Source organism: Chinchilla lanigera, unplaced genomic scaffold (genome assembly GCF_000276665.1).
Source record: "Chinchilla lanigera isolate Chin_1 unplaced genomic scaffold, ChiLan1.0 scaffold00015, whole genome shotgun sequence".
NCBI lineage: Eukaryota > Metazoa > Chordata > Mammalia > Rodentia > Chinchillidae > Chinchilla > Chinchilla lanigera.
The window spans coordinates 13,422,337-13,445,466 of NW_004955416.1; the positions used below are offsets into that span (position 1 = coordinate 13,422,337).

A 23,130-nucleotide genomic window follows, 5' to 3' on the forward strand; every position below is an offset into this window, starting at 1 on the left:
TAAAGTGACAACTTGGAAAAAACCTAAAGCATATTTATTCTAAAGCTTGGTGACTTGTAAAAAGTGCTTTGTGGTCTGGCAGGCTAGATCCTCTGATTTTAGATTGGAAACTTAATTCTTACCACTTAAAATCTGGCACAGCCTTAAAATTTCACAGAGAGGACCATAGATTCTACATTTGGCCTCAGTAATCTCTACTAGTGAGCCCCTTCTATGTGGATTTTATGTAGCCCTCTTCACAGTTAATAGGAAGATCAGTGTATAAGCCAGGAACTACATTTGGCTGCTGGTACAAAGCTCCTAACAGTCACTATCTTTTCCTCTAAGCCATGTTTTAGGGCATGATGTCAGGGTTGCCCAGTGGTCACAAAATGATCTCTGGACTCCAGCCATCATGTGCTTGTTCCAAGGAGGAGGAATAGGGAAAGGAAAATAGGAATCTCAGTTCAGTCATGTACTGTTTTTCAGGAGCTTTCTGTAATGCCCCAACCAACTACCACTCTATACCATGTAGTCCCTGGCTGCCAGTAGAGACTTGGAGGTTGAGATTCATTTACCAAGGCAGATCAGAGGAAAGGATACTAGTGGGCACCATGACCATTAAGCTAGGTGCAGCTCCCTCACTGATTCATTCAGTCATTCATTTATTCTTTTAAGTAATACCACTGGAGGATTTTTCAAGTATCAGGCTCAGAGCTAGTAGGTAGATATTAGTTTGCGTTTTGTTATGTTATCTCTTTTAGAAATGATTCATTGTGGAGCAGTTTTTAGGGAGGTTTATCTTACATATTTTTGGTAGCTATGTCTATGCAGAGCTACAGGACCAGAGAACCTACTAGTGGGCATGGTGGCTGTAACAGTCTGCTAATTCTTCTCTTTAACTCTTCATCTGTGTGCCCTCATGTATATGATATGGCTAACAGGATTCTGAGGTTGGCAGAAGCAGGTATCCAGCCTGTTTTATAGTCATAGGTGTCTAAGTGTGGAGCTGAAGGTCATATGACTTAGGAAGACTTAAACTGAGGCCAGTCCTGGGTTTTACTATGGTTCAGTAAAAAGCATTCAGGAGGTGAAGGGGGAAGAGCTCAAGCTCCCCAGCTCTACAACCAGAGATATCTTTTGAACAGGCAGATCATATGTATTTCACACCCTTTTGAAAGGCTTGCTGTTGGAACAAATTCCAGACTCCGTGACACACTTCCTCCCTTTCCAGATCTTCATACGGCCACCTCTTCGCCATTCCTTGGGACTCAGTTCATGTGCCACCTCCTCACAGATCTTCAGTGATGACCCTATTTAAGACACACATATGGGGGGTCTGGGATATAGCTCAGTGGCACAGTGCCTTGCATAGCAAGACACACATAATTCTCTCCCGACTCTTCCATGCCACCTTGTTAAATCATTAGCATAGCTTTCTCCTCAGTTTGTTCACAACACTTACCTTACTCAGAAATAATGGTTTGCTTTCATTTTCTGATCTCTCTAGAATATAAACTCTTTGAGGACAAGTACTTTATCCTTCTTATTCTACTATTTGTCTTCTAGAATCTAGAACAATGCCAGACTCTTAATTGTTCAGTAAATACTCAACGAATGATGTTCCTTTACCCTATAGAACTTTAATGTCCTTACATGCAGAAGTATATGATAATGCCTAATGCTGAAAGTTATAGAGATTAAATAAAACTAGTGCACACTAGATATTAATATTTTGCCCCTGCTGAATAGATTTGAGACCACCCTGATAGCCTTAAATTTCTCAGTTTTCTTATCTGTAAAATAGAGCTTTACATAAGCCCTTCCTCCCTAGTGATTATAGAAAAGAATGAAATACTACATATGCCCTGACTTAGTACAGGGTCTCACACATTCAGAAAAATGCTTGATAAAGTTTAATGACTGAGTGGCCTTGGACAAGTTTCAAATCCTCCATCCATTTCAATTTCCCTTCTCACAGCAAAGTAATTAGGATTAAATGAAATTACCTATTAAACATGAATATTACTACGTCAGATAACAGTAGCTAGTCTCACCCCTGGACACAACACTGTCCAATAGAACTTCCTGAGATGTTGGAAATGTTCTATATCTCCACTGTCCAGTGCAGTAGCCACTAGCACATGTCTACTCAGCACTTAAAATGTGGTTGATGTGACCAAGAAGCTGAATTGCTAAATAATTACTTAAATCTATGTAGCCATATGTGGCTAGTGCACTGGACAGCACAAACTAAGAAACAAGTCTGTGAGTTCTCAGGCTCGATGAAGTTCAACCTTTTGTCTCCGTCAGATTCAAAGAGCTAAAGCAGTGAATCTGGGAACCCTAAAGTTCTGTTTCCCCCCTCCCTCTTCTGTCTAGTCCCCCAGAAATATTCCCTTTGATTTGTCTTTGGTGCAATAAAAATACCTGCATGTTCCAGAAATGAAAATAGTTTTGAAGTAAACAGGTTTTGTTCTTAAGCTCAATAATTCAAATCCCAGCAAGTATGTCTGTGCATCTCTTCACCAAGTGCCTGTGCCAGCCACTGGCAGTGATTCAACCCAACATCTCTGGACGTATATCCCCAAGTTGAAGGCAGAGCAGGATTACCTGGGAAATGAAATGGGTGCCCCAGTCTACCAAAAACTTAGGTCAAAACACCCCACTCCAGTACAGTAAAAAAAAACCCACTTCATCACATAGTAGATATGTCCATTTAGGGATGAATGAATGAGCAAGTGAGAGTTACCAAAAAAGCAAATGATAATTTCAAATGTTGATTTGTGGCACATCAAAGTGACTAATAACAATTCCAGAAATAGTCTGATTAAGATGAGTGCATAAGAAGCAATAATCATGTCTTGATGAGTTCAGTGTTGTAAACATCTGCCTATGTTTCTGAAGAATAGAACAACTATTAGGATTCCAAAGGAAAGGAGGTAAATTGTAAGAATTTTCAATTTTGATTTACATGAGTACTTTTTGTCCTGTAATTAAAATTTTTTGGTTTGATCTCATTTTAGAAGTTTTAATTTATCTTTAGATAATGGTGCTATAATTTTACAACAGCGTGGAATTCTGAGATGGGTGGAAAAATCCAAGGCCCTTGATATCAGAAGTTTCCTTAGACATTGTAATTAGGTTTTTTAGTTCATAAATAATTCCTCCGACATTTATTTCCATAGATGTTTAATGAGCCTCTAATAAGCCTTATTCAAATAGGTTTGCGTAGAACCACATGAATGTTTCTTATAAAGCAGCACTCATACTTTGGAATTATACAGAAAGTTGTTTAAAATTCTGTCTCCAAAATATAAGCTGCTAAAACTGGATGGTCAAATTAGGTCTGTGATCTTAACTAGAAGGTGGTATAGATCCAAGGGGCATTTGAGAATGTCTGGAGATAATTTTGTTTGTCACCACTTGGGACATGGGGATTAATTGGCAACTGGAGGGTACAGGGGTCTTATTTCCAGAATAAATAAAATGAGTTTACTTGTGTAGTACCAATATCTTATTTTTAAGTAATAAAAAGGATCTTGCTGCATATAATCCAAAAGAAGAACTTTTCTCTCCTTTAAAAATTTTCCTTTAAGTCAGTCATCTTTATAGCATTTAGATTGTGAAATACTTTACAGGTTTAATATTGAGTGTGGTGATAGCTATTGACGATATACAAATGATTGGTTCATCAGCAAACTGATGTTCTTGGGGTTGTGGCCAAAGTTTGAAATGCTGGACAACATATTAGGTGTGCCACAAACTAAGCTAATAGCTTTCTTAAATTTTTGATGGTATGTAATATAAATTAAATCATTACTCACTTTTACCCCTCAGCTTCCATTCAAGGGAACTATATAATAATGCTTAAAGTACATATATACAGACATACATGTTCACATAATATATTTGTGTATGCATATGCAGTTAAAACCTGTGTAACCAAAGAGTAAAATAAATTCTGGCATTAGGATGGTGTTTCTCAATCTTTTATATTACCTCCCACACCTGAGGGGATTTTAGAAATTTTTCCTAACTGTACCTCCCCAATGAAATTTTAGTACAGTATCACACTATCATACATATACAATCATATGTATGTATCTGTTTATGTGTGCATGAATATCTGTGCTTTACACAAAAAAAATAGCATTTTTTCACACTCCCAAGAACCAGTCTTCACTCCTTTAGGGATGATACTATCCCCTCTGGAGAATGCATAATTATTAGGGTATGACAGAGTTAGGATTGCATGAAGTCCTGTGTATTGTATTGTATGACTTTACAAAAAGCCTTGGAGATATTGTGAATGCAGTTGTAGACTACTGCAATGAAGCAAATGTCAAAATAAAGCAAATCACATTGATTTTTTGGTTTCCCAATGCACGTAAGTATTTATACTGCACTATAGTCTATTAAAGGTACAATAGCACAGTGTTTGAAAACAACAATGTATATACCTTGATTAAAATGTACTTCACTGCTGAAATATACTAACAATCTTCTAAGCTGTTGGGAAAATGGTGTCTGTAGACTTGCTCAAGACAGAGTTGCCACAAACTTTCAATTTGCAAAAAAACCGTGCCTGTGAGGTACTATAAATCCAGGGGCAATAAAATGAGGTGTATGGATATATAACCCAACGGTTTCACTTCTAGGAGTTTACCCAAGAGAAATGAAAACATATCTGTTAAAAACCCGTACACAAGATTCTTTTTGGAGAAGATGAAAATGTTTAAAATTAAATTGTCATAATGCTGTGTAACTCTATGAATATAATAAAAAATCACAAACTGTGTACTTTAAGTGGTTGGATTATATAATACGCAAGTAGCATCTCAGTAAAGCTTTGTAAAATTAGTTTTATTGGTACATTTTAGATATACATAATGATCACATTCATTAGAGGAAGTTTGTACCTGTATATAATATTTCTTAATTCTTCTTTCTTCTCAATCCCCTTCCCTCTCTTCAACCCCTCTTTCTCTCCTTAGTTACAAAAGCTTTGTTCCCATTTTCTTCCTTATATTCTTTTTTTTCTTTTCCCTTTCTTCCTTTCCCCTTTTCCCATCCCTTGTTCCCCTTACCATTTGAATATTTGCTTCCTATTTCCCCATATCTGTTACACATTTTGGTCCTTATTTACCCTTTTAGTTTCTCCCACTAGAGAAACAATGTGACATTTAAACATATACTTCTAATTTATTTCATTTTAAAGTATGGTCAGTAAAGCTTTTTTAAAAAAGAAGATACACAATACTCTCCGTCCATCACCTGTTAGAAGTCACATCTCATCCCTGCCTGTTCCCCTGGTAATTGCTAATTTACTTTCTGCTTCTATGGATTGGCTTTTTCTTGACATATCATGCAAATGAAATCAATCTGTGACCTTTTGTACCTGGCTTCTTTCTCTTAGTGTTGTGTTTTCAAGTTTCACCCATGGTGTAACATGTGTCAGTTTTTCATTCTTTTTTATCCTGTTGTATGGATATACCACATTTTGTTTATTCGCTTGTCAGCTGATGAATGTTGGGGTTGTTTCAACTTTTTGGCTATTGTGAATAATGGCTGTTGTGAACATTCATGTACAGTTTTTGTGTGGACTTATTTTCATTTTTCTTGGCTGTATACTGAGAAGTAGAATTTCTGGGTCATTTAGTAACTCTACATTTGATGTTTTGAGCAGTTGCCAGACTATTTTCCTAACTGGCTGTACCATTTTACAGTCCTACCAGCAACTGGTTTTTAAGTTAAAACTGGTTTTGTGCTTCTTAAAGTGATTTTCCCTAGTCCTTGGCCAGATTCTCCCTTCTTTGTCCTCCATACAAGGCCACATGATTGCTCAAATGCCAGATTAGGGATTAAGCCCTTAATCGTAGGGTTTTTTATCCTTCTTACGCACACACACACACACACACACACACACACACACACACACACTGCCTATTTTCAAGCGTTTCTTGAATCATATAGATTCCGCCCAGGGCCTCTTCCCAAGAACCTCACAGATGGAGCTTTTTTGTGACTTTTTCTCTTTAAAATAGATTATATTCTTCAGGCCTCTATCTCCTTTTGGGAAACTCATATTTTTTTTTAAAAAAGAGCTTTGCTTTTAATACTGGAACTCTGTTAGATACACACAACTCGGTTTTCTGTTTCAGCTCTATTTTTGTATAATCAAACCAATCCCACCAAACACAGCACTACAACAGACAGCCGAGCCGTCCATGCAGGGCTTATCCAGTCGTCTGTTTCTGAAAGTCAGACACACAGTCCGGCGAGTGGGTCAGAGAATGAGCCTGGGCAAAGCCAGCCATTGCACGTTCTCAAATATTTGCAGCCTCTACCACATCTTGGGGATGGGAATAACAAATTCCATACATGGATCGCTCTTAGTTGAGATTGTTGTTCCTTTTACTGCGTGGCCGCTGAAAACCTTTCAGAGTTGCTGTTTTGGTCAGTTTAAGAGATTTGGTGAAAATGTGACTGTTGATGTTATGCTCTTAATAACATAACACAGCAGGATATTAATTTCCAAGCCATAATATTTTCTTACAAATCCTCATGGTTTTGCCCACTCCCATGTGCAGAACATCTGTGTAGTACATTCACAGTCTCCCAAGTATTGGGCCAGCTGCTCACCTTTCCAAGGTACTGTACCCACCTTTGGGTCTGGCATAGCATGAATATTACATGCTCAATGAAGGCTGTTGAATGGGGGAATACGTTGGTTTCCTAGATGCAGTATGTGCTCTACACAGCACTTACATTGCCACACAGATCGGTATTTATCCTCCTCTTTTGCAGACTATCGGCTGTACTCTGAACTGTAGTTGCCAAAGCTTCAAACCTGGGAAAATAAACCACCGTCAGTGCGAGCAGTGCAGACATGGATGGGTGGCTCATGGTAACTGACTTTTTAGTCTCTCTTGGTCTGTAGTATTTCCTGTTAATAACTTACCATTACTCGGGGACTGAATATGGTTTCCTATCTAAGGGTGACAGATAACTTGTAAATTTCTAGTATGTGCTAGGTTACAAGCTAACAGCTTCATTTGTTACTTCTGAATTTTAACAACTCTGTATTGTGTCTTGTTAACCCTATTCTAAAGATACAGCAACTGGTGCTTGAGCGGTTTATTTCACAGTAACAGAAATGTTCTGTGCTAGTAAACAGCCTCTAGTTGTATAGTTCAAGCACACCCCAATACATTTTTTAGTGGAAGTATCTCCCTTAATTTTTTAATGGGGTATCCTGCTTATTCATTGCCAAACCTGATAGCTCTACCCTAGCCATTTGTAGCTACCAAGTACTTGAAATGTGACTAGTATGACCAAAGAGTGGAAGTGCTAATTGTATTTAATTTTAATTTATTTTAATCTAAATTTAAATAACCACATGTGGCTGGTGACTATTGCCTTGGATAGTGTGGAGTTAGGTGGCTTAATCTGTCAGACAGCTTAAGTAGAAAGCAGCTGATTAGCGCTCCAGCCCAGATCACCTGGATTCCCAAGCCCAGGCTCTTCAGTGCCAGGATCTTCACTTCGTAATTGTTCATCCTCTTGATTATGCAGTTGCTGCCTTTATATTTCCTCCTTTTCCTTGTCCCTTCCCTATTTGTGACAATTAGAGATATCACTGGAAAAGGAGAAACGTCTTAAATCAGTCCATTTCATTTTAGAATTTCCTACGAATAACTTGAAGCTTGATAGCTATTAAGGTTATTAGTCATTTGTGTATTTATGCTTTTTCTGTGGAAACAGATAACTGAGAATCAGCCCTACTCTGCTCTCTGTGCCTTTAAAAATGCTATTTCTTCAACTTGATTTTCAGCTCTAAGCAAGCTGAGGATTCCTCCCATGTATCCAACAAGCCAGGTGGAAATTGTCCAGTCCAATGTGGTATTTGACATTAGCAGCCTCATGCTCTATGGAACCCAGGCCATCCCTGTGCGCCTGAAAATCCTCCTAGACCGACTCTTCAGCGTGTTGAAGCAAGATGAGGTGCTGCAGATCCTCCATGCCTTGGACTGGACCCTGCAGGATTATATCCGTGGATATGTGCTGCAGGTACTAGTTTCCTAGTGTCTTCTGAAATGAGTGCCCTTGGAACTGATTAACCCAGTTCTCTACCAGTAATACGGCTACTGATGTCACCCTTTCCTGTGATATTTTTCTATGACTTAAGCCCCACCTGTTCTTGGGGGAGCCCCATGTTTTCTCCAAGATACCTGTCAGTTGTGGAAGCTTGACATGTTCTCTGAGGAGGGTTTCACTAAGCTACTTCTTCTGCAGTAAACCGTTCGTTCCATGTTGGGTGCTGCCTCGACTTCTTTTATTAGCCCCAGACTACCCACTGACTCAAGGTGCTGTCTGTATCAGATTTTACTGAGAATTTGGAGGTCAGAAAGGAAACTTACATACCAGAATCAAACGGCAAACAGCTTAACAGTTTTGTGCCACTCTTCACCATTCTTTAAAGCCTTCTGCTTTCCTGCTGCTGATTTACCTTCCTGGCCTCCACAAATATCATGCGATATTTGTGTTCTTGTACTTGCTCGTTATCTGTCCCAGCCCCTACCCCTACCCCTCTTCTGTTTTGCCCTTTTACTCCCCACAGTTCTCTTTTGGCCTGCACCTATTTTCTTTTTTCCACAGTGTTCATGCACTCAATCCCTTCTTTTCTCTTTATTTTCAGCGTCATTTAACCTTCCTTCGCAGACCACGCCATGGGTATAAAGCTTCATGTGTCATACTCAAAGTCGTCAGGTCACAAGCAAAAAAACATATTTCCCGAAATGAATTATATTATTCCTTTGAAACATCTATAGCACTTTTTCTTCTGGCCACTACACCAGCAAAATGTCAACTAACTTTGGTAAAAAAAAAAAAAAAATGCAATGAAATATTAGATGAATGACATAAACTTCAGTCTTATGTAGACTATATCATTAAAGGAAATAGTAATAAAAAAACATTTATTAACCTAGACGTTCTTCCAGTGATCTTCTAAGGTAGGTATATTATCCCCATTTTCTAATTGAAAAGCCAGAAGCTTAGAGTCCTTTCATACCTTGCTGAAAGTCAGTCCCACACATATGTGGCAGGTCCAGCATTTGAACCCACTTCTGCCTCACTCTAAAGCCCGTAATTTTTCTCTGGAAACACTTTTGCTCACCTCTAGTTTGGACTCCCAGCAGTCTAAAAATAACTGTTTATGTAGAGTAGCACTCTGATCTTACATTATGACATAGATCAATATTTAATGATACTAATAATCTTGCTTTCTAGTGTTAGGATTAAAAATATGGAATCAATTACCTTGAACCTCGAGTGCATGAAAAATTTATGATGTTACATTCCTCATCATCTTCAAAACTCTTACATGCATTGTGAAAAATCTCAGTAGGCCATCAAATACATGTTCTGTGATAAAATATTTATTGTAGTTTTTGGGAAAAGTTTGGCCTTACTAGAGTTTGAAAGATCTCCAACACTCCAGTGTAATTACAGCTCTGCTTTGTGAACATGGGTAATAGATCGATATAGGTTCATTTGTTTTCTGATGGTAGTTGCTTGGGAAGATTATTAAACTTGCAGCAAATGAATACTTGAGCTATATCTAGGCCTGAGTGCTCCATCTGTAGTCTCTAGATAAAGAAGTTGCTATTGTTCAAATGATACATATTTTAATTTTAGTGGGGAAAATCATTATGCCTGATGCAAGACAACACATTGGCTTGAAATAAGATAAAACATAATAACCAAATTTCCCCAAGTTGGGTTTGAATAGTACAGTTTTATTTCTCTCTTCTGGACCATTTGTAGGAGCACTACTTACATTTGTGCAGTTTATATTCTTCACAGAGTTTCTGGCCAGTGTCTGAACTCTGTACACAAGGGGGCATCCTTTTCTGACATGTACCAGTGTTCCCTGTAGCCTAGTGGAGCCCTGATCAGATCACTCCTTTTTGGAGCAAAGACTAAAGTTCAGTAAATTGATCATGCTTTTAAATTCTGATTTGGGTTTAGGATGCATCGGGGAAGGTGCTGGATCATTGGAACATCATGACCAGTGAGGAAGAAGTGGCCACCCTGCAGCAGTTCCTTCGCTTTGGAGAGACCAAGTCCATAGTGGAGCTCATGGCCATTCAGGAGAAAGAAGAGCAGGCCATCATCATACCCCCTTCCACAGCAAATGTAGATATTAGAGCTTTTATTGAAAGCTGTGGACACAGGAGCACTAGCCTCCCCACCCCTGTGGACAAAGGAAGCCCTAGCAGCGTGCATCCTTTTGAGAACCTCATAAACAACATGACCTTCATGCTGCCTTTCCAGTTCTTCAACCCTCTGCCTCCTGCACTGATAGGGTCACTGCCTGAACAGTATATTTTGGAGCAGGGTCAGGACCAAAGCCACGACCCCAAACAGGAAATTCACGGACCGTTCTCTGATAGCAGCTTCTTAACTTCCAACTCCACACCATTTCAGATTGAAAAGGAGCAGTGTTTAAACTGTCCAGATGCTATTACTCAAAAAGAAGATGGTGCGCATTTAAGTGACTCCAGCTCATATAGCATTGTTGCTAAGCTTGAAAGGACACAGTTATCACCCGAGTCCAAAGTGAAGCCTGAAAGGAATAGCCTTAGCACAAAGAAGGGCCGGGTGTTCTGCACCGCGTGTGAGAAGACCTTCTACGACAAAGGTACCCTCAAGATCCACTACAACGCTGTCCACCTGAAGATCAAGCATAAGTGCACCATCGAAGGATGTAACATGGTGTTCAGCTCCCTGAGGAGCCGGAACCGCCACAGCGCCAACCCTAACCCTCGGCTCCACATGCCAATGAACAGAAATAATCGAGACAAAGATCTCAGGAACAGCCTGAACCTGGCCAGCTCTGAGAGCTACAAGCGCCCGGGATTCACAGTGATGTCTCCAGACTGCAGACCTCTCCCCGGCTACCCTGGTTCAGGGGAGGACTCCCCAGGCCAACCAGCCTTCTCCAGCATTGGCCAAAATGGTGTGCTTTTTCCCAACCTAAAGACAGTTCAGCCAGTCCTTCCTTTCTACCGCAGTCCAGCCACTCCCGCTGAGCTCGCAAACACACCCGGGATACTACCTTCTCTCCCTCTGTTGTCCTCTTCGATCCCAGAACAGCTAGTTTCCAACGAAATGCCATTTGATGTTCTTCCCAAGAAGAAATCCCGCAAGTCCAGCATGCCTATCAAAATCGAGAAGGAAGCTGTGGAGATCGCTAATGAAAAGAGGCACAGCCTCAGCTCAGATGAAGACATGCCCCTGCAGGTGGTCAGTGAAGATGAGCCAGAAGCCTGCAGTCCCATGTCAGACAGAACACCCGAGGAGCAGCACGCACTGTCGGGAAGCTTAGGAAAGCCTCTCCAACAAGGAGAAAGGCCCTGCCACCTGGAGTCAGTGATTGAGGCCCATGGAGCCATCGGCCGAACCTCTGAGCAGACCACACACGGTTCAGAGAGGGAGGCTGAGCAGAAGCTAGCGTTGACCCTGGTGCCAAGGGAGGTTGATGGTGACGGCCGTGAACACCACTTTCCCCCTGGAATGGAGCCCCGAGTTCCTTTTCCTGACTATGTGGAGCTGCAGCAACGCCTGCTGACTGGAGGACTTTTTGGTGCTTTATCCAACAGGGAGATAACCTTTCCTTGTCTCGAAGATTCTAAAGAACTACAGCACATGAGTCCGCATGCGTTAGCGAGGCAGAAGGAAGAAACTCGCTTCCAGTGTGACATCTGCAAGAAGACTTTCAAAAACGCTTGTGGCGTGAAAATGCACCACAAGAATATGCATGCGAAAGAAACGCACGTGTGCACGGTGGAGGGCTGCAGTGCCACTTTCCCATCCCGAAGGAGCAGAGACAGGTAGGGCGTCTGCTGGCAGTCACTTTTTCTAAAGCGGTGATTCTTAAACTTTTCGTGCATCAGAATCACCTGGGGTTTTTAAAACACAGACTTGCAGGCCGTATCCCTAGACTTTCTTCCTCAAAAGGTCTAGGGTGAGACCTGAACACACATTTCTCGTGAGTTCCCGGGTCACACTAGTGTCGCTTTTCTGGGACCTTAGTTTGCGAATCAGTGTTCTGTAAGTTTTCATATTTCTAAAGTCATTAATTTTCAATTCCAAAAACCATTGGCTATAAAAGCTAACCTAAAATGATGAGAAAGTATGTGTAGTCGTTTTCTAGTCAGGCTTTGTGTGTGGATTTTTTTATGTTTATTTGGTACAAAAATTTTAATGAATTTATATACTTATTATAGGGAGATTAATACTCTATTTCAGTACATGTGTTGTTCTGCCTTTCTGAAGTCAGAATTTCTGAATTTAGAATACATCTGGCCCCAGAGGCGTAGGGTAAGGAGTCATGAACGAGTTTTCATATTAAAATCTTGGGCAAAAAGATAAATATTTGAAAAGGACAGGGGAGGGAGCTTCTTAAATTATCGTAGTTTACCAAAACTTGTCTGATTTCCATTTCTTAATATGAAGCCCCTCAAATGAAACATTTTCTCTGATTTCTAGTCAGCCATCAACATTTGAAATGGAGAATATCTGCTTGATTAAAGGTTTTTTTAAATATTACGATGTCAAAGAATAAAGGTGATTGGCAGGTTGTTTTAGGGGCTCTGCTCTGTGCGTGGGTGGAAGATGCTGGTTTTTTCATGACAGGCACAGAGGCAAACTGTTTGCAGAATGCTCATCTATGGAGCCTGCTTCATTGCTCCAGGGACCTAGCCCTGGCACTGCTATCTTGCTTGTGCTTTTTGTTATGAACTTGGGTCTCTAACCACTCCTCAGATCACCCTTCTCCCCAGCCTGTGAAAGGAAGAGTAAGATGACCCAGGAGATTTGGGGAGAGGATCAGCTATCTGATGACATGTAATGCGATAAATACTAAATGGGTTACAGAATATTAAAATACTACATTTGCTCAAACAAGTTTGACTTGAAGCAGTTCAATACCCCTAACTTAGTCCAAATTGTAAAACCTAATTTGTTAACAGGGTGAAAATGTACAGACTCCCACACACATTCCTGGACAGGCTCATAAGAACACACTCATTGTCTTTAGCAAAGAGGATAGAGCACGGGAGATATTAGTTAAAATTCCTGTTTCTGTTGCTAGGATGTGAAACCAAACCACTAGGGTACCCTAATTAGTGAACCAGTCCTTCTCCTTCATCCTCCAAGAGGAGGAGTGTTTATTCATGAATAGGCCGTTGTTATGAAGTAGTAGTCATATTGGTCAGATTATCCTTGACATTTATGAGACGGTTGTAGCCTACAGTATCTATTAAATTAGAACACATATTGTATTCAACATACTTTTTCATTTGACATTTATCTTTTCATTTATTTAATACTTTCTTAGGTTCTCTATTTGTAGATATGAGCCCCCTCCCAACACAGTAGGAAAGCATCCTGTACTCTTAATTTCACACTACTAATTCTAGTAAATCTTATCTAGAATCTGTTTAAAATGACACCATTTTAAATAGGACTTTGTGGGTGGGCCCAAGCCCACTACTGTTTCCTTGAGTCAGAGGTGACAGCCACATTAATGTAAGGACAGCTCACCTTCCCACTTTAAGCCACTGGTACTACCAGGAGTTGTTACCAGGACCCATCAGGGAGGGACTGGGACAGCACCTTGGGTACTTTTTACCTGAGAAATGTTTGTTAAGAATCTTTTGCAGTAGGTGCTAGGGACACAGAAGCCTTAGGGTGTAGTGGTAGAGACAGAGTCAGCCATAAAAGGGGAGTGCAGCTATAACAATGGCAGGAATGTAGGTGCTGTGGTACCCTGGAGGGCATCTAACAGACTCCTTGAAAAGTAAAGGCTTCCAGGCAGAAGGGGTAGATCTAAATTAGCGACTCACAGGTGTTTTGGCTTCACAACCCTTTTACGGATGTTTAGCTAAGCACTCTTCAGAACTTTTCTCTGAAAAAAAAAAGGTTGGGGATTTAGCTCAGTGGCACAGTGCCTGCCTGGCAAGCACAAGGTCTTGAGTTGGATTCCCGGTACCAGGAAAAACCAACAACAACAAAAAAGAACTTTTCTCTATTTGGGTTATTGCTCAATACTTGCTCTATTAGATATTAAAACTGGAAAACTGTATTGCTTTAATAAATATACCGTGTTAGTATAACATTTTATGAAAAAATATACTTTTCCAAGACAAAAATTTAGTGAAGTGGGGCTGGGGATTTAGCTCAGTGGCAAAGCGCCTGCCTGGCAAGCTCAAGGTCGTGAGTTCGGTTCCTGGTACCGGAGAAAAACCTAAAAAAAAAAAAAAAAAATTAGTGAAGTGAGTGGCTTTGTTTTACTTGTTTTTAAATCTTTTTAATGTCTGGTTTAGTAAATGAGCACTAGATTCGCATATCTGCTTCTGCATTCAGTCTGTTGTAATTATGGACTCTCTGGAAAACTCCAGTGTACACTCATGAGAGAGTGAGAGTAGGAAAGGCAAATAATGTCTTAGTTTCTTGGGAGCTGTTGACTTCAGAAACCTCTGAACATCCCTTAGGGACCACTAGGATTGCTCAGGCCACACTGTTTTAAGAACTACTGGCCTCAACTAAAATAAAAGCAGGGGAAAAGCTGGAGCAGGAGTTAGAGATTGAAGGGAGGATAAGGGTATTGGGCACAGGATTTGCAAAGTCCTGGAAATAGAAAGCCTGGTGCATGGTCTAGGGTGTCTTTGCAGTTGTCATAGTTACTCATCAAAGGGAACATGGAAACTAGAATAGCATCTAACCCTTTAAGGCTTGAGAAGGGGAAGGAGGAGCTACAGACTAGCTCTTAGTGTTAATGGCCTACTCAGTAGTTGGCCATAAGGCCTAAAGGTTGGCTTTGTTGCAGAAGGTGCCTTTCTGTACAAGGTCCCAGTAAATGTGTTTGTCTGACCTTTTAGACTATATGTCAGTGTAGTGTCTGGTTTCCTGCTGACACACATCAGCCCTTTCCACTGGGAACACTGACATAATCACAGGGCAGAGTGGCTGTTGAGAAGAGCTGTTTGCAAAGTGGTTGACTTGGAAGCATAATTCTGATTATGCCCCCCAAGAGCCATAGTGGATAAAATAAATTGTTCTGTAAATTTTATACATTTTATAAAATGTGATTAAGCCTCCCATATATACACATGTCTTGAGAGATTATGAAGACAAAATTCCACTCTTAATTATTTCATCAAGGTGTTTTTCCCAGCATGACCCTGGCATACATTCTGATCTGTATTGGGGGAGGCATTTTTTCTGGGGTCATTCATCTTAATACTATACACCGTGGTAGTAGGGGCTGGTTTTTCTTGTCAGAAGTTAGGGGATCCCTAAGCACGAACAACATTGATTTACAAGTCATAACCAAATAACATATAAGCAAAAGACATGTGTCATAATGGATGTTCATTATCTGCCCTGTAGGAGTAATCATCGGGTAGATCAGTGTTGTGTTCACACTGCTGCATTTGCAAAACTTCTGTCTGGTATATGTGAAACACTGAAAATATGAACTAAACTATATATGCACACACTTGCACATGTGTGCACACACACACATGCACACGCTTATAACCAAATTTTCACCCATCCCTATAGAACATCTGGTATGAAGTGTATACAAATGCTATGCACCAGAGCTGTCCAATAGAAAGATGTCAGTTACATGGGAAAGTTTTAATATTCTAATAGCCACATTAAAAAGGTAAAAAGAAACAGACAGAGTAAGTTTTAATAACAGCTTATTTGATCCAGTATATCTAAAACATGGCCATTTCAGTGTATAACACTAGCCATATTTCAGGTACTCAGTAACCAGTGCAGCTCAAGAAGATATTTTCTGGTTTCATCAAAATGATGAAACAGTTTCACAGTCCTTTGCTTAGTTCCTTGTAGTTTGTAACTCATATTATCCTAAGATCTCCTGGTTCCAGTGTCCCAGTTAAATTGGCCTAACTGAACTGTTCACAAGAGATGAATTTTTTACAGGAAGTTATATGTTAGACAATGAAAATTGAAGTTTCCAGACTGTTGGCTTTCCAGTGAATACCAACTTCTGACAAGCACTGAATGACAGTGGCCCAGTGTCCACTACACGCACAGTACATGCACATGGGCCTCCCCACTTACCATCACTTCACCCAGGCCACAAGCTTTTCTTGGTACCATGCTCTACTCAGAATGATGACTTTGTGAACCAGCAGCCCAGCTCCTTGCTAACCATCTTTTCACTCTTACAGACACAGTTCAAACCTCAGCCTCCACCAAAAAGTGTTGAGCCAAGAAGAACTGGAGAGCAGTGAAGACCATTTCCACACAGCCTATCTTCTGAAAGATGTGGCTAAGGAACCCTATCAGGAAGTGGCTTTCCCACAGCAAGCATCCCAGACATCTGTCATCTTCAAGGGAACCAGTCGAATGGGCAGCCTGGTTTACCCAATAGCCCAAGTCCACAGTGCCAGCCTAGAGAGCTACAACTCTGGCCCCCCAAGCGATGGTACTGTCCTGGATTTGAGCACTACCTCGAGCATGAAGTCGGAGAGCAGCAGCCACTCTTCCTGGGACTCAGACGGGGCGAGTGAGGAAGGGGTTGTGCTTATGGAGGACAGTGATGGGAACTGTGAAGGACAAGGCCTTGTCCCTGGGGAAGATGAATACCCTATCTGTGTCCTGATGGAGAAGGCCGACCAGAGCCTTGCCAGCCTGCCTTCTGGGTTGCCCATAACCTGTCACCTCTGCCAAAAGACATACAGTAACAAAGGGACCTTTAGGGCCCACTACAAAACCGTGCACCTTCGCCAGCTCCACAAATGCAAAGTGCCGGGCTGCAACACCATGTTTTCATCTGTCCGCAGTCGAAACAGACATAGCCAGAATCCCAACCTGCACAAGAGCCTGGCCTCGTCTCCGAGTCACCTCCAGTAACAACATGGCAGAGCAAAAACTGTGACAAGCGTTGGTCATAATTCAGGAATAAGGTAGTCCAAAGAAATGCTTTTGACTGTCTAATACCATTTGGGGTAAGCCAGGCAAAAAGTGTCTGACTTGTCTATTTAGTTTTCTACAGCAGAATATGCAGAAGACAAGCTTTGTGGGAAGTGACTCTGGGGTAGCCCTTCCTATTACTATTTTTCTTAACCCACGAGATTTTTCACTGACATAAAGAAAACTTGCAGAAGTGCAGTTTTCTCCAGATTTGTTTACACATTCCCTGGTACAGCTTCAGGTCTGCAGATCAACAGAGGGGACCCAGGATGTGGGGACAGCTTCAAATGAAGCCTGCAGAATTAAGGGTATTTGGGGAAGAAATATCCTGGGAGGAAAAGATTGTCACCCTAGGCAAGATCTCAGTCCCGGTGATTTCCATTTTCAGTTTCTTCTTTCACAGTCTTAAGTCCAGGCTTGAGTTGGGGAACATGACTTTCTGAGGCCACCCCTCCATTTGGAGAGGAGAATTGCTCCCTCCCTTGTCCAGAGGTTTCACATGTTATTCCAGGGAATTTCCCAGAGGAAGCAAGGTTGGCCTCTGCTGTGTTCCTTGTTACTTCTTGATCTATAATATGCATTTAGAAGCTAAGGGGAAATATGCACTTAAAAGTAGTGGTCTTCAATTTAATTTAAACTGATTTTGATAATATTTAACTTGTGTTCGTGTTATGTAAGTATTTTGTATGAGTGTGGACAAGTCACAGTGACACCTCTGGATCTCTGCTCAGAAGCAGAACAAATGATGACTTATACTTCAAAACCACTGCCCTTTTCAGTTGGTGAACTTCAGTCTGTTCGTTTTGACCCCTGTGGAATGAATGCAAGCATGATTCTTGCAGGAGATATATATACATTTTTTTCCTCCAAAACATTTAGAGAACAAGGTTCTGATGGTCATTGCGTATTTTCAGTATCACTGGATCCCTCTGTCTTCACCCTTTTATAAATGTGTAAGATTAGGATGAACTTTGAAATTTCTTTGGTAGAAAGAAAAGTAGGACATTATTGCCATACTATATGTCTTAATATTTAACTTATTCTGAAATATATTCCACACTGTTATACATGTTTGCTGTTGTAGAAAGGAAGCTTAATCAACCCTGTGGAATGAGACCATCTCCTAAAACTTAGCATTTACAGTATCTTAAAAGCCTGGAGAGGTGAAATTGATTTTGTCCTCAGAGTCCAAGTTAACTGTCTTTAAACTCACATTGATTTAACTAATAAAAAATATCCCTAAAGAAAATTGAGGGTTATGAGAAATACTCATTTGGCCTAGAGGTGGAAAAAGCCAAAAACCTGTTACTGATAATTTCAGCTTCTTTTTTAATTTTAAAAAATGTGACCACTTAAAACTTGTTTCTGCTTAAAGCAAGCTATAACTTTCAACTGTTTTGTTACCCAGATGTTTAATATTCTAATTTCCTCAAAGTGGAAAAATTTGTATACAAATGTTTTCTATGATTTAATAAAAATATATGGCACACCTGTTTAAAAAGGCAAATATTTGCAAAATAATTCTTTTGTTATATGGACTGTCTTTTTATAAGTGCATGTGCACCTACACACACACACACACAGACACACACAGTGAATTTGACAGAACTGAAAATCTAGGGACCAGCTGGTAGATAGACAATACTGTAACTACTGCCACCTCAACACAGGAATTGAAGCAATTGATAGGCTCAAATAGGTAAGATGTGGTTACTTCACTGGGAGGATGAGCTGAGTACTGATCTTTTATCAGAGAAAACACATAGTAGAATGATTTTTTTAAAATCTTGCTATCAAAAATAGGGCAATGCTCAAACAAAGCAAACCAGTAAAACATTTAAGCCTCTGAAATAGACAGTTTCAAACTTAAATTTTTATAACATATTTTAATGTCTTCACCTTTTTTCTAGCTACACTGATCCAGTGTCTGTTAAATTGGCCTAACTGAAGTGGCTGTGCACTTCAGTGCCTATAGATAGTACTTTGAAAGTTGCGTTTGAGTTGGGTGGTAAAATGGAGAAATATTATTCTTAGTTTCCAGACAGTTGGCTTTCCTGGCTACCTTCTGATAAGCAGTGGGTGACAGTGGGCCAAAATCCATGATACAGAAAAAAATAGGTACCGGCCTCTCATTTGATGCCTTGACTTCATATTTTACTGGGAGAGAAAAGACAGTGGAGGTAAAAATCACTTATCTACCAACATCTGTACTAGTCCCACCCTTCTCCAAACCATGTCTTTTCTGGGTGACCAGAAGAGGGCCTCTAGCTGGTCTTCTGTTTCCATGCTTACATTCGACAGAGGCCAAAATGGTCTTAGATGGAAATCAGATCTTGTAGTGCCCCAGCTCAAAACCCTCCTCTGGTTTCCCTCAACAGTTCATACAAGACCCAGAGACCATCCCTGTGCCTGAAGGTCTTGCACTGCTGCCCCACCCCTGATGCTTCTCATTCCTTTTTCCCACTAGCCCCTCGTTACACATTACCAGCTTTCTCTTCATTTTCCCACAGTAGCGCTTTCAAAACTTCACTTCAGATGCCACTCCTTGACTTTCCATATTTAGAGTGGCTGACCTCACCTCCTACTCTTAGACAAGTGAGAGCCCCTTCAGCGTCTTTCCAGCGCCCCACCATTCCGTGTCTGTGTTCACACCCATCCTGATGTGATCACAACTGCATAGACCTCCTAAGAGTTCACCTTTTACTTGGTGTGCAATCCCAGGAACTTGCAAACATCTACAAGGAAATGACCAGGATCCCCGCCACCCAGTAACCTGGCATGCTCAAACCCCTCATGGTCTCTCTAGAGTCAACGCCTATCATTAGGGGACCTAGATTTTCTTGGCTGAACCTTTCTGGTTTTATCCACTCATGCATATCAGTGGCTATGTGAGTCTTGATCTTCCGCAGAGCAGACTAAATGTACAAAGATTTTATTAAGGAAAACTCTGACATACAATAGAAAGGGAGCGGAGAAATCGGGGAGAGCAAACGATACAGTCTGACCCCCAGTGAAGGAGAGGGAGTGAAGGTTGGGTGGAAGCACCACGATTGCTGAGCAGTGTAAGGAAGGTCGATCCAGAGCACCGGAGAACCCTTGAGTCAAGGTCAAGCACCACAGCAGTCCTGCGTCTCCCAAGAGGGGGTTCCCTGGGAATTGTAACCCTGCAATGCTGGCATCATTGGCTTTGGACAGCCTGTGGGAAGTGTACCCAAATGAAAATGCAGCAGTGGATTTCGGAAAGCAGTAGCTGGAGCTCCTGGCCAAATCTCACCTAGCTAAAGTGTCTGTGACCTGTTCAAGATAGGTTCAAACGTACACTTCTCTCTGAACTCAGAAATGTTCCTATTCTTTCTAAAGGCTGGTATCTTCACCCCATCCACCAGGGATGTCACTGCATCGCCTCTCCTCTCGCGCTCATCAGACTCATCCCTCCCGTTTGTTCCCATCTCTTTAGCCTGCAGCATTTGCCTATGTCTTTTACCTTACTGACTAAAAGAAAGCAAGCCTCTTCACACCTGACCCCTCATCCCTTGACTGTAGGACGAGGTATTTTTCTTCTATAGCATGGTCCTTGGAATAGATTTTTGCCTCTATCCCAGTCATTGAACTTGTGTATATTCCTATCCTGCTAAAAGTTCCACTCTCACCAAGGCTCCTGAGGGTCAGATCCAGAATGACTGGTTCTTCACTGTCTTCTGGTCCTGTCCTTTACCTTTTACTTTCTCCACTCTTTCATCTTTCTCCTAAGTTATCCCATTCACCATTGCCATGACTTACGGTACTGTCTGTGGGCCCACACCTCCGAATCTACACCTCCAGAGCTGCCCTCTCATCTGAAAATAAATGCCTATTGGATATCACAAAATAATGCACAGCATCTCCAGCCCATTGCGCCCTAAACTCAGTTTGTCATTTTCCCTCCAGTGAACTGTTTTCCCATTTCCTTGGACTGGGGTTGAGGGGCCACCGCCCACCTGGCCAACCCAAACACTGATAACCTGGAGGCAGTACTAGGTACAGCTAAGAGCAAAGTGCAATCAAACTGCTCAAGGTCAAATCTTGGCTACTCGTACTAACTGGGTGACCCTGGCTAAGTGACAGCTTCTCTGGGTCGCAGTTTCCCCTTCTATACAAGGAAGATAAAAGTTTTCCTATGTCAGTGCACCTTGATGAGGCTCAAATGAGACAGTACCTCTGCAGCGCTTAGCACAGCGCCGGTGCAGACAGCTATCTGTGATGCAGCAGCTGCAGCGGCATTACTATTCTGGACCCCTCCTTTTTTCTCATTCCCAAAGCCAGCAGGTCCCTAAATCCCAACAAATCTACCAGAAACTCAACACCGTTGCCCTCTTCTTCATGCACGTATTGGTTCAACAAGACAATGCTCTCCTCCCTTCTTTCTTCTCTAGATTATTTCAGCACCTTGCTATTGTCTCAGATCCATTCTTCGATAGCATCCCAGGTGCATTCTACAGCACAAACCCGCCTCTGTCCCCCCTCCTCTAGCTGCTTCCCAGCGCCATCAGGGTGGAATCCCCAGCAAGGCCAGGCCTGTCCTTCATTACTGCTCCCGCCTCAGCAGCCTGACCCCTGCATTTGCCCCTCAGTCCGAGTGCTGCTCTGCCCCAGGGCCCCTGCCTATGTTGCCTGTTTTGCAAGACTTGCCTTTCCAGTCTTCCACCCACCAACCTTTGGTCCTTTTTTGAGGTTCAACACAAGGCTGTCACCTCCAGAAAGTCTTTTTTGATCCCAATGTCTTCCCCTCAGGGTTGAGCAAGCCCATGCCCTATACCCATAGCACAGCTGTGTGTTCACAGGCCCCACACCACCAGTTGTCTGCAGTGCGATCACCAGCACTCACTGCTTACCACGGGGCTTGACTCGGGGCTTCCAGCTGTCAATCAGCACAGATGTAATCAGAGCCCACCTACTCTGTGCCAAACACTGCTGACTGTATCCGGTGGGAAATGATGTGCAGCACACACAGGCCTTGCGCTTGCAAAGTTTAGAGTCCAGTGAGGGAAGCAGGTATTATACCTCCCCCAAAGTGAAAAGGTTACAAAGCTGAATTTCCAGAAAAAAATTCTATTTTCAACTTTGATAGCATTCCTCTTGCCTGTGGATCTATTTGCAAATGATTGAAGGTGTGAGGTCATGACCCTTCTTACTCAAGGTGGGGCACTCACGGACTCCCCTCCAGGGCAGGTGACTCTGTAAATGTAACTTAACTATCCATTGCCTGCAAGCTCCCCCCACCTCCAGTCTTGTAGAATCATCCTGTTTATATTCAAATTAAGTAACCGGAACCTGGACTCCATACTTGAACAAAGCTGGTCTCCATAATGACTTTCTCCATTAGCCTGTGAACACGCAAAATGCACAAACCTCCCGGGCTTTGGAAACAAACTCAAATCAACAGAATTTCAATTGAGAGATAAAAGCGAGCTTCTCTGCCCTTAATCATAGGATCTTATATCCACTCAGATCAAGCTCTGAACAATCACTTCCTACCCTAGTGAGGGTTTAAGACCATGAGGGCCATAGATATGGCATTTTGTCTTCTTTAGCATGATTTTTCCTGACTGAGCTGTTATGGCCATGTGTAGATTTAGCCTGAGTTCTTAAAATCTGTCGGTATTAGGAGAGTTTATAGACCATTTACTCTTCTTTGCCTTTGAGATAAAATTTGCATAAAATTTACCATATTAACCATTTTAAAATGTGCACATGGTATTTAGTACATTCACAATTCACTATCCAGTTTCAAGCATCTCATTATCCCCAATAAAACCCTGTGCCCATTAAACAGTCACTCTCCATTCCCCGCTCACACTGTTCCCTGGAACCACTAATCTACTTTCTGGTCTATGGATTTGCTTATTCCAGATATTTCATATAAATGGATTCATACAAATATGTGGCTTTTTGCATCTGGCTTCTTTCACTTAGCATAATATGTTCAATGTCCATCCGTGTTGTAACACATTCCAGTTCTTCTTATCACTAAATAATATTTCATTGTGTGGCTATAACACATCTACTTTAATCTGATTATCCATTCATCAGCCGATTGACATTGGTTTGTTTCCACTTTATGGCTATTATGAACGGTGCTGCTTGAACAGT

At 41.5% G+C, this 23,130-nt stretch overlaps 1 protein-coding gene and 1 long non-coding RNA gene across 2 annotated transcripts; one reads left to right on the forward strand and one right to left on the reverse strand.

The window, feature by feature from the left end:
• Nucleotides 1-6,337: 6,337 nt before the first annotated feature.
• On the reverse strand, nt 6,338-11,191 carry LOC102030628. Its single transcript, XR_260381.2, has 4 exons — nt 11,105-11,191; nt 7,485-7,621; nt 6,751-6,832; nt 6,338-6,430 (listed from the first exon to the last, which is right to left on the reverse strand). It is a non-coding gene; the product is annotated as an uncharacterized LOC102030628 (long non-coding RNA).
• Nucleotides 6,424-18,501, forward strand: Bnc1 (basonuclin 1). Its single transcript, XM_005381464.2, has 4 exons — nt 6,424-6,889; nt 7,817-8,052; nt 10,015-11,879; nt 16,257-18,501. Exons 1-4 carry the CDS (start codon nt 6,697-6,699, stop codon nt 16,939-16,941), a joined length of 2,979 nt encoding a protein of 992 aa, XP_005381521.1. The 5' UTR covers nt 6,424-6,696; the 3' UTR covers nt 16,942-18,501.
• Nucleotides 18,502-23,130: the final 4,629 nt, after the last annotated feature.

Bases quoted from the DNA above. Each gene is read 5' to 3' on its own strand.
- Bnc1 (XM_005381464.2), top strand. From the start codon at position 6,697: ATGGGGGAATACGTTGGTTTCCTAGATGCAGTATGTGCTCTACACAGC. The intron at 8,053-10,014 runs GTACTAGTTTCC...ATTTGGGTTTAG, and splicing joins TCCGTGGATATGTGCTGCAG to GATGCATCGGGGAAGGTGCT. The intron at 11,880-16,256 runs GTAGGGCGTCTG...TCACTCTTACAG, and splicing joins TCCCGAAGGAGCAGAGACAG to ACACAGTTCAAACCTCAGCC.